The sequence below is a fragment of the Halichoeres trimaculatus genome, unplaced genomic scaffold (genome assembly GCF_033239565.1).
Source record: "Halichoeres trimaculatus isolate MK-OKI-2021-1 unplaced genomic scaffold, fHalTri1.1 fHalTri1_scaffold_23, whole genome shotgun sequence".
NCBI classification, from domain to species: domain Eukaryota; kingdom Metazoa; phylum Chordata; class Actinopteri; order Labriformes; family Labridae; genus Halichoeres; species Halichoeres trimaculatus.
This window is the reverse complement of record NW_027437201.1, coordinates 20447624-20464052: the sequence shown is the minus strand read 5'-3', so window position 1 is coordinate 20464052 and position 16429 is coordinate 20447624. Positions and strand designations below refer to the sequence as shown.

The 16429-nt window shown below is 39.3% G+C and overlaps 2 protein-coding genes and 1 long non-coding RNA gene across 3 annotated transcripts in view; 2 read left to right on the top strand and 1 right to left on the bottom strand.

Annotated features, from left to right (window-relative positions):
- The first annotated feature begins 1517 nt into the window (after window positions 1-1517).
- Window positions 1518-8823, top strand: LOC141784778 (stonustoxin subunit beta-like). Its single transcript, XM_074662643.1, has 5 exons — window positions 1518-1679; window positions 5703-5729; window positions 5852-5914; window positions 7963-8105; window positions 8395-8823. Exons 1-5 carry the CDS (start codon window positions 1631-1633, stop codon window positions 8821-8823), a joined length of 711 nt encoding a protein of 236 aa, XP_074518744.1. The 5' UTR covers window positions 1518-1630.
- Window positions 8600-16429, bottom strand: part of LOC141784779 (uncharacterized) — a 12407-nt gene continuing 4577 nt past the window's right edge. The window contains exon 3 of the long non-coding RNA XR_012597478.1: window positions 8600-8671. This is a non-coding gene — a long non-coding RNA (uncharacterized LOC141784779). The remainder of the gene's footprint in view (window positions 8672-16429) is intronic.
- Window positions 10940-13519, top strand: LOC141784790 (tripartite motif-containing protein 16-like protein). The gene is made up of 5 exons (XM_074662659.1): window positions 10940-11031; window positions 11246-11287; window positions 11371-11433; window positions 12886-13025; window positions 13109-13519. The coding sequence occupies exons 1-5, from the start codon at window positions 10980-10982 to the stop codon at window positions 13517-13519; spliced, it is 708 nt and encodes a 235-aa protein (XP_074518760.1). The 5' UTR covers window positions 10940-10979.

Genomic DNA, 16429 nt, shown 5'->3' with positions numbered 1-16429 from the left:
GTAAACAGTGAGCCAGCGTTTTCAGTGGCAACGATGACATCACACTCCGCCTCGCGCGGGTGCATTCAACAGGACAACAGTACTGTTGTTACGATCGTCGCTAACTACCGTGTTGTGCTTGTGCTGCTCAATCTGCTCAATCTGCTGACTGTCTTTAACAAAATGTGCATCTGTTGCTCCACTTTTTAACTTAGCATTCACCAATACACCAGATGATCGGCTCAACTCTACTTCGGTGGAGATCTCCCAAAAGCTGCTTCTGGACGAGACAGTTATAGCACCACCTACAGGCCTGGCATGCCTACTACAGCATTTTCAGTCCATCAGCGTTTCCATGTAACAGCAGATTTTTTTCACTGTGTTTCTACAGCGTTTTCAGATGAAACATTGTCGTGTAAACAGAGCCTCAGAGTGAGGTCTCCACAAAAGCTGCTCCCCCTGGTGGCTGGATGCGGTATTTGTCAAAAAAATCCATCTCTCCAGTCATTCCAGATGGGCTGTGGTCAAACTTTACAAAATCAATAAACCTTGTAGAAATGTTTTTCACGTCCGATTGATGCGGTGATTTGAAGATATCATTTGGCTGTCTTGTTTTCAGGTCCTCTTTTTTCTGAAAAGTTCCATTTTCAGTAGCTATAAGAGATTAAAAACAAGGTTTTACGTCCCGTTTAACTATGATTGACAGCTGCCGTTCTTGTGTATTTGCTTTAAGTTGCTTTTCATGTTTCCTTTTATGTGTGTGTTTTTCTTATCTGTTTTTATCTTTCTATTTTATCTACCTGGACAGGTGGTTGGGTTTAAAAGTGTTTCATGAATAAAGTTGGCATCTGCAGTTAGGGTTGGATCAGATCCCGTGGAGCTGATTTTGTATCTTAATAAATAACACATAGGGATGGTGTGTTGTGATAGCATGCTGTGGGTAACTGGTGTTGTATGGGATGGATTAATTGATTTATGCAAATTGAAGGATAAATGGACAAAAATTTTCTTGCTTTTTTAAACTTGCAACGTTAAATGTAAACAGTTATAAAAAAGAAAAAGTGATTTCGTTAAAAACTTAAATCTGATGATAAAAAGTGTCATCGTTTCATTTTGTGCAGAAAGTTGCGTAAGTGTCCTGTGTCAGAGTGTAAAACCTGTGCACATGTTAAAGCACACACGGCTCTGAGTCTGACAGCAGGAACTCTGCGATGAAGATTTAAATCTTTGCAGCTGCATTCCCAGTCTGCGTGTGTGTGTGTGTGTAAGTGTGTGAGTGTGAGTGTGTGTGAGTGTGTGAGAGCATGCTTACAAACACTAATCACCCCGTCCACCTTCAATGCATCAGAGCTGTCACGCCGAAATGTCAGAGGATCAGCGGTCGTGATGTAAGGAGCGAGTGGGCGGGGTTTGTGTAGCAACAGGGCGCCGAAGCATCCGTGAAACCTTTTTAAGGAAAAACATACATACACAGGTCCAGTTACACCCCCCTCCTTTAGGTTAGCTCACGTTTGTGTCCACGCCACCCGTCCTCCATCCTTCACCTCTGTCCTGCATCTAAGGTATAAAAGAGGAGTCCCTCAGCGGAGACTCATCACACCGCACTCTGAGATCATACCGAGACAGACCGAGGACGCCACACTGAGGCAAGATGCCCACCACCAACAGGATCATATCTGACACCAGGAAGACAGACAGAGGTGACGTTTCCTGCAAGATTTACATCTCACACCTGTTAGATTTAAAGAAAAAATCCAAAGTTTTTCATCTTATTTACCATATTAACATCTTCTGATTACACTGCAGCATCTCTAATTTCTTTATTTTGGATTAACAGCAGCATGTTTTTGCAGCACTGGGTGTTTTTTTATGACCCTGTGAGGTTTAATTGCCAGGGTTTATATATGTGTGTGTGTGTGTGTGTGTGTGTTTATGTGTGTGTGTGAAAAGCAGTATTTCCCGACTGATTTTCATGCTTGTCATAATGAGGGGCACATAATGGTTTTACAGCCTGGGTCTGCTAGTGACATTATATACGGTGTTTGCACTGCAAAAAAATGAAATATTTTAAGTAAAAATTGTCGTATTACACCTAATACGAGCGCCACCCAACTTTTAAATCCAGAAAAATGTCATACTTTAAGTTATTTTAAGAAATGAAACAAGAAAAAAATTGCTAGAAAATTTGCTCGAACCCAAAAAAATGTCTCAAAAAAAGTGACTTTTCTCTTTTTTATTTGGCAGACTTTTTTTTTTTTTTTCCCGAAGCAATTCAGACCTCATTTTTGTCCTTAAATAACTTAAAATAAGACATTTTTTCTGGACTGGTCAGGCAAATGTGGCTCAGATTAAGTCTATAAAGACATTTTTACTGAAGATAAGACAAAAACACTTAATTTTTTACATTTTTTTTACTGTGTAGATTAAACACCCTGTGTGTCGTTAGGAGAAAATAAAATAAAATAAAATATAATAAAAAAATAAATTATAATAATGAAATTAATTATAATAAAATAGCTATAAAAAAATAAAAAAACAATATAGTAAAAAAAAACACAGAATTACAGAATACTGTTGAGATTTTATTTAATTTATTTAATTTATTTATTTTCTTCTGGTGTGGCAGCAATAGGCCTCCTTTATGAAATAATATAATAAAATGGATTTCTGAGGAGCTGTGACATAATTTGCATCGAGTGTCACAGTTTGTTTTGAGTTTAGCTTCATCTCTAGAGTGGAACTAATGCAGCAGGGAGGTCCAAACCCATTATGAAAATGTTGACTCAGATCTTCGAGGGCGCTGGCACCGTGGGGGTTTGTGGTCGCTTTAAAGCTTAAATATTTTGTTCGGTGTCGGGTTGTAATGAGACAAGACAAAGCTTCTATTTTCATCACCTCGTGCTAAATCCAGACAGGTGGCTCAGCATTCCCACTCACGTCTGTCAACCTCCCATCCACAGAGAGATGAACGGCTGGAATAACCGTGAGGGTTAAAAATGGTGACGTGTTGTGGTAAAGTTGATTGATTCAATTTTAAAGTCGTTTCCTGCCAAGACACACACACAATCTGAGGAGATGCTGATGTGTGAACAAATCAGGTGGTGTATTTTTAGGCCACGGTTCGTGAAGATGACGACACGTAATGATGTGTTGGTGGATGATGACATCCGAGTGCTGAAAGGATAAGGTGTCTCCTGTTTTTAATCTCCTCTACAGACCGCAAGCTAACACAGGAAAACACAGACTGAGTTACAGAGCGGACACACAGGCTCAAGATTTTGCCACACCAATTTTCTTTTCATGGATCTTTCTTCGGTTTAACTGTCTTATTAGCTTTTTATTGTTTTATCTCTTGCTCATTATTTTATCATCACTTTTATTATTATTTTATTATTCTATTAACACCCCTCTTGTTGTCTTTTATATTAACTGTCCTGTTAAGACTGTGAGGAATTCTGGGAGAATCTGAGTGGAGCCGGGTGACAAAAATAATAATAATTTTTTCTTTCGAGAGTCTTATCACTTCCTGACTCTACCTTCCGACATATTTTACAATCCCCGAAAAAAATACACAAGAACGGCAGCTGTTAATCATCGTAAAATGTAACTTAAAGCCTTGTTTTTAATCTCTTATAGCGACTGAAAATTAAACTTTTCCTAAAAAAAGAGGACGTGAAGACAAGACAGCCAAATGATATCTTCAAATCACCACAACAATCAAACGTTAGAAACATTTCTACCAGACTTATCATGCAGCCCCCCCCCCTGTCAAAGCACTTTGTCGACACTTATTTTCAGTAGAAAATGTGTTTTTGGACTTAATTTGAGCCACATTCACCTGACCAGTCCAGAAAAATGTCCTATTTCAAGTTATTTAAAGACAAAAATGAGGTCTGAATAACTTGAAACAAGACATTTTTCTGGACTAATAAGTTGACTGTGGCTCATATTAAGTGTAATTACACAATTTTTACTACAATAAGTCCAAAACACTTGATAAGATTTCAGTTTTTGATAAGATTTCAGTTTTTTTTTGCAATAAAAGCAAATACACAGCTGCTGTCTTGGCCAGGAAACTCTTACAAACAAGATTTTTTATTGACGATGAGGTTTTCTCCCGATTAAAAAAAGATTTTGGAAAAAGAAGAACTATTAATGGAGGAACCTTTGTGTCTTAGTAGTTGCTCTGGGGCCAGTTATGGAAGACTGGGTTAACCTGCAAAAAGTGTCTTTTGCTATCAGTTGCTATGGTCGGTTGTCTATTAATATTTTGAGCTCCCAATGCACTTCTACGACAAATTAAAAACCCCACGGTAATAATGAGACCAGTTTTTGTTGGCGTTGGACTGGTGCTGCTTAAATCTGTGTCCCTGCAGCTCGTCGATGATTGATAAAACTAGTTCCAGAGGGTCGGACTGATTCATACTTCTGTAGATATATATAGATATAATATCTGTCTCAGTGTTTGCATCATAACATCATGCACAGTGTTCAAAAACAGCAGACTCTCTAGTTCTGAACCTAAGCCTAAAGTAGAATTTATTCAAATCAAGAAAATAATTTTATTTAGTAGCTAGAGGGTGAGTTTTATCTGGGGATGTTTTTTGTTTGTTTGTTTTTGTTTATTTATTTAGTTTTTCTTTTACTCTCTGGTTGATTTATTTGTTTTATTTATGTATTTATTTATTTTTTGCCAACAGTATTATTATTACATACATTTATTTATTTACATTAATTTATTTTTTTAATTTTAACAATTCTTGTAATTTATTAATTTTAGGGTTAGGGTTATGGTTAGGTTTTTTTTATAATTTTATTTTATTTTAATTATGTTTTCGTGGTATTTGTGCACAAACTTTACATGGATAAATTAATTTTATATTCTGCTTTCCATTTTTGTATTGTGCATGTACATATCAAATGAATATTAAAAAAAAAAATCAATAAATAAATGAAAATTAAAATTACAATTAAAAAAAAACAAAAACAAATAAATGATTGAAAAAACAATATAAGCTAAAAAAATGTAATAACAGAATACTGTTGAGGTTTTATTTTATTTATTTTTGGTTTGGCAGCAACAGGCCTCCATTAGATTGTTTGATTAGAATAATGAATCAATTATTGTTTCTGGGATGGCGTTGACATAGAACTGCATCAGAAGGCAAATTTAAAGTAAACGCTGAAGTAACCAGCTCTGATAAATCTTCAAAAGATCTTTTTAGGTGAAGTGAATCCCAAACCTCGCTTTGTTTTTACTGTTTGTTTCATGCATGGCCAGTTTTTCTGCTACGGACGCAGCTTTGATCATCTTTCCGTCATCATCCTCCTCCTCCTTGTTACGTTCTCTGATCAACAAATGTTGAACCTATCTGAACCCAGCCAGCCTTAGAAAGCAGATCCTCTCCTTCTGGTCTGACTGACAGCCTTAAGCTTCACACACTGCCTGGGTGTGACCACAGCTAACCCCTGCAGCATGAGAGGTGTGTGGATCATCCTCACAGCCTGGCATGAATCAAACGCTGGCTCTACAGAAGCACGCAGCAGTTTATGCCATGATCTGACAGAGGCAGATGCTTTTCTAAGTATAAGCATATGTTTCTTTTAAGTGTCTCACATTTACCACAGCCTATACAGCTGCATCTGTAACAGCCAAGTCTGACACCCTAAATATAGGTTTGTGTTATGAAATCACTAAAATGTACATTTTGATTTTTTTACAGCAAAGAAATCAAAAGCTGAAAACACAGGTAAGTCGAGAACTTTTTTTTTTTTTTACAAACTTTTGTTGGGTGTAGATAGAGATGTCACCCATCTAGAGTTCCCTCGACCTTGTCTGACACCTGACGGATGTTATCCTGTCACTCCTCAGAGAAGATCCCACCGTACGAGCCAAACATCCCTGAACCGACCTGCAGAGCTGAACTCGTCAAACGTAAGACTCAGAGTTCTTCTAACGAGTTTAACAGCACAACTTTTTGTTTCCTGTTCATCATTGGCAATGAGGGCCTGTGTCCACTGACCATGAGCTATTGTGTTTCCTGTGTCTTCAGTGCTCCCATAGTGTGTTTTTTATGTTGACTTGTAAAAGGCCACCAAATAAAAGCAGCGTCTGTTTGATGAGCTCTGTCACTGAGGCAGAGGTCGCTGCTGGTGCAGACGACAGTTGGTGGACACAGGCCCTCAACACAACTGGTTACTCGATTTATTACATACGTCAAAGGAGATACCTCCTGTGTTGATGGCCTGGGTAGAAATTAGGGCCAGGACGATTTGCTTTTCTCCCGATTTGATTCATTTATCAGACACTTTTGTCCAAAGCAACATACAACACAAGCAAAAATTGAGACAGAAGGAAAACCTTGTTAGTGCGACAAAGTGCTTTAAGTTATTGGCTGCAGGTGCCACATGAAGTGCAGGATTTTTTCTGATAATGTAGAAAAATCTAGACGACAAACCACAATCAATCGTAACCCCAAATTCTGGGTGAATCGGATTTTAACCCTAAATACCCCCTAAATCTCTAAATAACCATTCAAATACATGTATTATACTTCATATTCATGGGAAAACAGTACAGACAATTAGAATTAACAGGCGGTGTGGATACCGAGAAAATTAAGGAGCGCAAACACGGACAATCTACACTATGACACAACTTGAGACAAAAGCCGTGTTTCCATCAAGCAGTCCGGTTTGGTTCAGTACGGTTTGGCACGGTTAAGTGTGATCCTGTTTGCGTTTCCACAGCAAACTGTGCCCTTTTGTAGTAGGCGGTGTGTAAGCCAGATGCCGAAAGCCGCAGCTCTCAAATGATACTGTGGCGCCATGGCAGCACAACACCCCCGCTAATAAATTGCGACACAGTAAACAAAGAGCATAGATGAAGACATCCAGCATTCTCTGTGATTGGCATGTGGCTCTTTGTTACAAAGTGTAATCAAGCTTTGTTTCAGAGAAGACTGTGTGCCACCAGGAGAAATACAGCTACTGTTGCACAGTAAGTGAGGATTCTTTTGACCAATCAATGGTCTACAGTGTTGTAGCTCCACCTTCCGAGATTAGTCTGAGTTTAGTCTGGCACCCCTATGGAAGCGTCCCAAAAAGTGGGATGGCTCATCTCTGGATTAGTCAGTGGAAATGCCATAAAATGCGTGTAGTGCGGAGACGAACCAAACTAAACCACTTGGTGGAACAGGGCTACAGCAGACGATGCTGATGACCGTGTTGCTGTGATTTGTGCTCTGCGTCAAAAACTAGTATGCCCCATAGGAGCTTATGAACAGAGCAGCGTAACTTCAAAACCTTCTCTATTTTCTTACCTACACATATTTATGGGCATCATAAAGTCAAAACGAGGTAACTCGAGGACCTCATGTATTTAATAATCTTCCCAAAGAGAAGAAGGGTCAGACTAACAGCCAGATGAGTCTTCAGACATCTCTTAAAGTAGAAAGGGACTCTCTGGATCATATCAAGTGAGGTAATTCATTCACCATTTGGGAACAACAGAGGAGAAGAGTCTGGCTAGAGATTTGGAGCCGCGCTGAGCTGGAAACACCAGACGTCTTTCACAAGCAGAGCGTAGTGGGCCAGAATATTCACCAATACACCAGATGATTGGCCCAACTCTTCTTCAGTAGAGATCTACCAGAAGCGGCTTCTGGAAAAGAAAGCTATAGCGCCAACTACAGGCCTGGCATGCTTACTACAGCGTTTTCAGTCCCTCTGCATTTCCATGTAAACACAGATTTTTTTCACCATGTCTTTGTGTTTTGGGATGAAACGTTGTGTGAACAGGGTCTGTATCAGGAGCCATATTTTCCCCAAAATGCTCATCACATGAGAGTCTGTATTATGGATTTATTCAGGGGATCTGACATCTCAACTTTTTCCAACCCAGCTTATAAACAAAGACAGAAATAAAGGACTTAAAATTGAGAAGAAAAAAATGATCATGTCATTGAATTTCTTTTTTTCTAGACTGGTTCAACATCTCCCTGGATGATAAAACAGCCAATAAGGTGCTCTGGATCACAGAGGGCGGGGCTAAGGTGGCCAGGATGACTGATGAAGTCACCTGTCCCGTCCTGGACCGACCTGAGCGATACGAATACGCTCCACAGGTAAAAGATGAAGGCGTAAATGAAGTGTTTGTGTGGAATAACAGAGTTTTAAAGAATGTCTCTAATGTGCCAGGAGCTTGTCAGCGCCATGCCGTAGCAGGTGTACTCTTACATGATTGTGACACCCAGGCCACCGTTTTATGGACCTGAGGATCTCCCCAGGGTTTATTTAAATCCCGGGGCAGCTGGTTGGGCACTGCTCTGCGTTTTTGCTGCTGCAGTGACAGTAAATCACAGCTTAGGTTAGATTACCTGATTTACGCCGTTCGTTTCATCCTCATTCCAAAAGGTCCTCTGCCACGAAGGCATCCTGGGCTTCAGAGGCTACTGGGAGGTGGACTTCTCAGGATGGGTCGTGATCGGCGTGGCGTACGAGCGAGCGGGGAGGAGGAACAACCAGGGTCCGTGCGGCCTGGGGGAAAACGAGGAGTCCTGGGGTCTGGGCTGGAGCGGATCGAGCTACCACTCGTGGCACAACGGCCAAAGCTTAGAGCTCACAGAGATCCCCAAATGCTCCAGGATCGGCGTTTACCTCGACCAGCCGGCCGGCGTCCTCAACTTCTACGCTGTGGAGGAGGAGAAGGAGGGAGAGGAGAGCACAGGGGGGAGGGAGGTGAAACTCCTGCAGCGGATTAAAGGCACCTTCAGGGAGAAGATGTTACCGGGTTTCTGGGTGGGGACGCAGTCACACTGTCTGCTGGTGAAGCCGGAGGAATAAAGTCCGACTCAGTGCTAAACGTTGTGTTAAAGGTGAAAACATCTTTGTTTGATATAAATTAGGCAGCTTAGATCACAGGATGACTGAACAACAAGTTAATTAACATAAGGAGGGTTAAACACTTCACTGCTTTAACGTTTCTGAAGTAGATTTGAGTTCACCTTTGACCCTTCATTCTTTTAGACATTTCCTGAACTGACCGGACCACTCGAGGCTTTAACTGATTTGTATTTTTATGTTTGTTTTACTCTTTTGTTTTTGCTGAATAAAACCCAAACCAGACTTTTGTTGCACAGTTTGTTTATCTCACTTCAACTTAACTATATTTACAAAGCAGAACGGCAACAAAGTGCTGTAAAAAAAGATGGGGCAGGCATAAATAAGTCAATAAATCAAAAAAAAAAATTAAGCAAATTCTTCTTACTCCATGGGCAGATTTTTTTCCCCTCATCTTTGTCTTTAGGCAAATCAAAATAAGACATTTTTCTGGACTGATCAGTTGAATGTGGCTCATATCAAGTTTAACAGGACAGTTTTTACTTAAAACAAGACAAAAAACACTTGATAAGATTTTAGTTTTTTTGCGGTTTGTTCTTAAAGCCAATATGGGAAAAATTGAAAACAAACCATAAAATAAAATAAAAATAAATAAATAAAAAATAAATAAATAAATAAATAAATAAATAAATAAATAATTATAGTAAATTAATAAATTAATCAACAAATAAATAAATAAAAACACGTAAATGTATTTATAAATAGATAAATAAATAAATGGACATATAAATAAATAAATTGACAAATAAATAAATAAATTCATTAATAAAAAGATAAATAAATAAATTGGCAAATAAATAAAAATAAATAAATAAAAAATCCAAACAGGAGCAGAGTCTTAGGCTGGGTTGAAAAAGTAGAAAAAAAAAATTAAAAAATTTAAGGTGTGTTTTAGAAGTGGGCAGTGAGGGGGCTGGTCTTATCTTGACAGTTTTGGAGCAGCACCAGAAAAAGCTCTGTCCCCTCTGGGCTCTGGTTTTGACCTGGGTCAGCTGACCCGAGGCAACAGGGCTCTGACATCACACAGCGTGTCATTGGTCATAGATTAACGCTCTCTTATTGTGCTTCTCCTGACATCACTGTTCTCCTTTTGGCGTTGAGATGCTAACATGGCGATGTCAGAAGACAAGATCACACGATTGGCTGCCTTCCCATTTGGCTTCGCCCTACAAAAGCTCCTGCCAGAGATCATTACCTAACCCCCTCCCTGTGCATACTTCCCCCGGTTCTAGCTCTGTTGAAGAACTTGGTATGTGCTGCTTTTGGCGCCCCCTGTGGAGAATATTTCACATCTAATCTGCTGCTTTTTCAGCGACAAATCTCATCTTTCTCTTTCTTTCTTTCTTTAAATGGTCGTCCCCAAATAAAAACCCTGAGCAGTGGAAAACATTTCCTTAAATTTGTTTTGGCAAGTGCAGATAATCTCCTCATCTGACACCTTCAGCTGTCGCAGGATTAATCATAACATCTTTGGGTTTGTAGGTCAAGAGGAGACGTTCGTATTCATTTCAGGCTGTTTTATAACCAGCTAAAAACTCCTCACAGTAGCTTTAACTCGCAGCGGGTGGTGGACACGGCTTTCCAGCGTGCTGTAAGGTCAGGGATGGTTTAAAGTGGATAAATTGGAGGAATTAAGAATAAATTGAGTCACAGATGAGCTTTGACCCTCAGTTTTCACCTAGAGGCGCCAGGTTTGACACATTTTGTCTGGCCTCTCTGAGGAGTCTTCGTCACCGAAGCCGCTCTGTGTCCATCTGTGCTGACAACACCCACAAAACTAGTTTCTCAATCTTACTTCCAGCCATGCCTGTGGCCATCTCCCTGCTTTTCTGATCGCACTCCTAAAGTTCCCGAGGTGTCGGATTCCTGCTCTCACCTCACTTATATCCATAAGTCAAAGTCAAGTGCATACACTCCTCTGACCCCCTGCTGAGCTCCCGTTCCACTGACCTCTACACCTCCTCGGGTCCCCCCCGCCCTCCCTTCCCTGCCCGCGTCTCCTCCGGGGAGGCTATAAAAGTCGAGGGGACGACTTCACACCTTAACTTTGAAAGGATCGGAGGGTTTGGGGGAACCTGGAGGTGGATTACAGCCTCAAGATGCCAGCTAGACCCAACTCTGCAGTCATCGTCATGGAGACCAACAAACCAGGTACGAGGAAGCTTCTTTTAAAGCTGTTCATTCGACAAGCTTCACTTTGTTTTTCAAAGTTTATCACAGAGGATGTTTTTTTAAACATGTCAGATCTAATCATAGCTCAGCTCTTACTTTTTTTGCCTTGTCTCAGTTTATTGTTAGCTTTGTGGCTAATTCACGAAATGTCAAATTCATGCTCATTAACCGTCGACCTTTACTCTTTTTTTAGGAAAGAAAATGAAGTCCAGTAAGAAAGAGAAGACAAACCAAGGTGGTACACTAACATTTTACTTTCTAACTCTTTGCTGAGCTCAGTGTGTCTTTGTTAAAGCTGTTTTTTCTCTCTCTTTGAAGAAATACTTCCTGTATATGAGCCGAACCTCCCGGAGCCGACATGTAGAGCCGAGCTCCTCAAACGTAAGCAGATTTTCTTCTCTTTAAATCATTTAGTTTAATTTTCTCTTTGAGTTTTTGTTTTGTTGTTAATAGAAAATGTGTTTTTGGACTTAATTTGAGCCACATTCACCTGACCAGTCCAGAAAAATGTCTTGTTTTAAGTTATTTAAAGACAAAAATGAGGTCTGAATTGCTTGGAACAAGTTTTTTTTTTTTTTTTTTTAAACTGCCAATATTTTAGTTTAAAGTTCATTTTTTAGAAAATTTTTCTTTTTTGATTGGCAGATTTTTTTTTTTTTTACGAGCAATTAAGACCTCATTTTTTGTCTTTAAATAACATATTTATTGAATCATAAGTTGAGTGGAGCTCATATTAGGTGTAATAAGAGAATGTTTACTTAAAATAAGACAAAAACACCCGATAAGGTTTTCATTTTTTTTGCAGTTTACCTGACCAGTCCAGAAAAATGACTTGTTTCAATTTATTTAAGGACAAAATGAGGTCTGAATTGCTTGGAACAAGTTTTGAAAAAAAAATGCAGATATTTTAATTTTGAGTACATTTTTTATAAAATTTTTATTTTTCTGTTGGTATATTTTTTATTTATTTATTTTTTTCAACAAGTAATTAAGACCTTATTTTTTGTCTTTAAATATCTTGAAATAAAATATTTTTCTGGACTAATAAGTTGAATAGAGCTCATATTAGGTGTAAAAATACATTTTTTCTTAAAAAAAGACAAAAACACTCGATAAGATTTTCGTTTTTTTTGCAGTTTACCTGACCAGTCCAGAAAAATGACTTGTTTCAATTTATTTAAGGACAAAATGAGGTCTGAATTGCTTGAAACAAGTTTAAAAAAAATGCAGATATTTTAGTTTTGAGTACATTTTTTAGAAAATTTTTCTTTTTCAGAGGGCATATATATATATATATATGTATATATATATATATATATATATATATATATATATATATATATATATATATATATATATATATATATATATATATATATGTATATATATTTTACAAGTAATTTAGACCTTATTTTTTGTCTTTAAATAACTTGAAATAAAATATTTTTCTGGACTAATAAGTTGAATAGAGCTCATATTAGGTGTAATAAGACATTTTTTTCTTAAAATAAGACAAAAACACTTGATAAGATTTTCTGGTTTTTTTTGCAGTGTACCTGACCAGTCCAGAAAAAAGTCTTGTTTTAAGTTGTTTAAAAACAAAAATAACGTCTGAATTGCTTGTTACAAGTTAAAAAAAAAGAATCAGCCAATGGGAGAAGAGGACAGTTACAAGCAAATTTCCTAGCAAGGTTTTCTTGTTGTTTTCCTGGACTGGTTAGGTGAATGTGGCCCATATCAAGTAAAACAAGACAACTTCTACCCTAAATGAGACAAAAACACTTGATAAGGTTTCAGTTTTTGTGGAGAAACTGTCAAACTTTTCTCCTGCAGACTGGGTGAATCTGACTCTGGATGATAAAACTGCCAACAAGATGCTCTGGGTTTCTGACGGCGGGTCTAAAGTGTGCCGCAGGACTGAGGAGGTTTGTCCCGTCCTGGACAGACCGGAGAGATACGAGTACTCTCCACAGGTGAGTCAGAAACTGGACGATGAGAGCTGACGGCTCACAGGAAGTAGTCAATCTGACTTGTCTTCCTCGTCTTCCTCCTCCAGGTGCTGTGTAAGCAGGTGATATGGAACATGAGGGCCTACTGGGAGGTGGAGTACACCGGCTGGGTGGTCGTTGGAGCCACATTCGAAGGAGCGGGGCGCAGAGCCAACGCCGGGCCAAGCGGTCTCGGAGAGAACGAAGAGTCCTGGGGTCTGTGCTGGTCGGGGTCGCGTTACCAGATGTGGTCCAACGGCCTGTGCAAAGACATACTGGACTTCCCGTACAGCTCCACGATGGGCGTGTACATCGACCAGCCGGCGGGGATCATCAGCTTTTACATCATCACCGGGGAGGGAGCGGAGAGAGACGCCAAGCTGCTGCACAAAGTTAAAACCACCACTGATAATAAGATCCTGCCCGGGTTCTGGGTGGGGATCCAGTCCACATGCACAATGCTGAAAAAACCAGAGTGAAAACTCCAGAAACACCTGATCCGATTAAACCTGACAACTCCTTTTTTTTTTTTTTTTTTTAAATGTGAGGTTGTTAAACTAGTTGATGCCTGATTTACCCATGACTTCAGTGACTGTTTGAGGTTTGAAGATTTATTTTTCCACTTTTGTGTATTTTTTGACTCTTTACTACTTTCCTGTTTCTGTCTGTTCTCCTGCAGCATCAGATTGATGTTGATGAGCTGATTGTGATATTTATGAGAGCTGTGACTTTGTAAAACATGAAATAAAGACTGTGCTAAAACAAATGGACACTTTTCTTTATCTTTAGAATTACATTAAATAAATGTCATAACTAACGCCTGCAGATATTTGATCGTGTTGTTTCAGTTCGTCATCCCAAATGTTTGACCTACTTCCTCTGCGTCTGTTTTGAACATTCCCTAAAAGGTGAAGGCCAAGGTGCTGCTGGGATACGGTTGCACACACAGGTTAGAGCGGTCACAGCGGTCGCAGCATCGATCCTGGTCTGAAGCAGAGGGACTGAGAATCCCCCCGCCCCCCCCCTGGGAGTCAGGGGCTCACTTTGATATGTGAGAGGCTCCAGCCTGGAGATCACTTTCCTGCTTTGACAAGCGGGCCTCAACTTCTGCCGCCTTCACACCTATAGCGGGAGCTGAGGAGGAACTAAAAGCAGGACGTGCAGACAAACAGAGTTTCACACTCTGAGGCCGAACATACGACACAGCCTCGTTAAAGCTCGCGCTGAGAGAAGCGTCTGCAAACGATCCTAAACATGAGTCTGTCAGAGGCTGGAGACGCAGGAAGTGAGACAAGTCTAAACCTCTAACACTCAGTTTGGTGACTTCCAGATCTTCCAGATTTCCTGATTACCAGATTTGATTCCCACTGCTCCCATTTTTCCCCTTCTTCTAGATTTTAGGCAAAAGACTGAATTCGATTTGATTTTCTCCCCATTCTTTTTTGGATTACTTCCTGTTATGCAGCTTTGTTTCAAAAGATGTGGAAACAGGTTCAGTTCATCTGTGGTAAAATTAAGAGCCATGTTTTACCTCAACCCAAACAAAAATGGCTACCTTAATGTATTAAACCTCAATATATGAAGTGTCTTTTTGCTAATTTATTAGCGCTACCGTTAAGCACTGACAATACGTTTATTTTAACGGTTTAAAAAAACAAAAACTGCAACAAGAGCTGTCCAGTTCAGTCAGTTTAATAGATACGTCCTGACTTTACACTTTGTGTCAGTTTTTGGCACATTGGATTCTGCGCCAGTGTTTACGACCTCTATTTCTGTTCTTTTTTGAATTTTGGTGGAAGACAGCGGCTGGGAGCACTGTTGGCTTCTGGGAAGTGTAGTTCTTTTCACTTGCATTACAGTGTGGGCTTATTGGAAATAAACAACAAAATGCCAATAGGGATGGGTACCTTTCACATTTGAAACGATACGGTACCTGGCAATTCTGGCAAAAACTGGTACGGGTACTCAACGGTTCCAGTTTTTGGTACTTTTTTGTGTTATATGGTAAAAAATGATAATAAAATGTAATTTTTATTTCAATTAAATATTTGTTCTTCAATGTATTACCTTGAAATGCTGTGTTCATATCCAGCATGGAAAATTACCCACTCTTCCACTACCTCACAGTCTCAAAGATGCATTTAGGTACCTAAACATGGTACCTTTTGATTATTTTTTGACTCGGTACTCTGTACTTTTGAAAGAATTCGGTCAGTACCTATAAAAGTACCTAATTCAGTATCCATCCCTAGTGGCAGCACATGTCACATATTATATTTTATCTTCCTGGTTGGTTCCCGCTCCTGTCTGCTCCTGTTAACTTTTAATCCTGCACCATCCCAATCCTGTGGTTAATAGTAAAGTTGACTCCCATCCCACTGGAATCCCCAAAAATGTCAGCATTTACTCTGCACCCTCTGTGTCCCAAAATATTTTTTATATCTAAAATGAAAAACATGGAGGCTGGTACTATAACATATTGGTGTTTTATCTCGGTTGTTTGAATAGGTGTTTCCTAGAATATGATTTTAATCCATTATCTTTTGTTTTATTGATTTTGCTTTGTCTCATTTGTGTGTTTCCTGTCTTTAACTTTGTGTTTTTGCTGCTGCCTGTCTTGGCCAGGCCTCCCTTTAAAAAGAGGTTTTTAATCTCAACAGGACCACCCTGGTTATGTAAGGCTTTGATAAATAAAAATAAAACAATCTCCTCTGATGGCTAACACCACTTGCAGCGATTCTTCTAGAATAACAAACCATGAATTATGAGTTAATGCAAACCATGAATTCCTACTTTTAAAAGTTACTGTGAGTTTTACTTTTTCCATAGTGATGAAACTTGGCATGCATTAAATCCAACATTTTCTGACACTCACGGCATGGTTTATTTTCAGATTAACTGACACTGATGTCGTGTTTGAGGACTTAAGTCAGGCGATGAACTTTTCAGCCCACCCTCGTAGAGCTGGTGTGGAAACAATGTGACAATCCTGGATGGGTAACCTATGGTGTTGAACCTGCAGTGCAGAGGATTATCACCTGGATTCACAGACTCCTTTTATAGCGTTTACAGTCAGTGTGGGGTGTAGCTGTCTGGTTTTTGAGATGCTAGTGCTCCTTTCCTTTGTTAAACCTCAACATCTCTGTAAAATGCTATAAAGTGGGGTAAAGTGGATCACTTTCTACAAGCTAACCAGGCTGACTGAGACCTGATTCCCCTCTTCCCCTCTCAGTTTCCTGTTACCGATAAATGCTGGGATTTGATAAACTACATTAACTCAACCAGGATTAGCTCTTAAATGAGTTTTGTTGTATTGAGCAACTCAGCGTGCCAATAGAAATGAGTTTTCTCTCTATTTTGGGTCAATTGCTTTAAAATCATTTTAAATT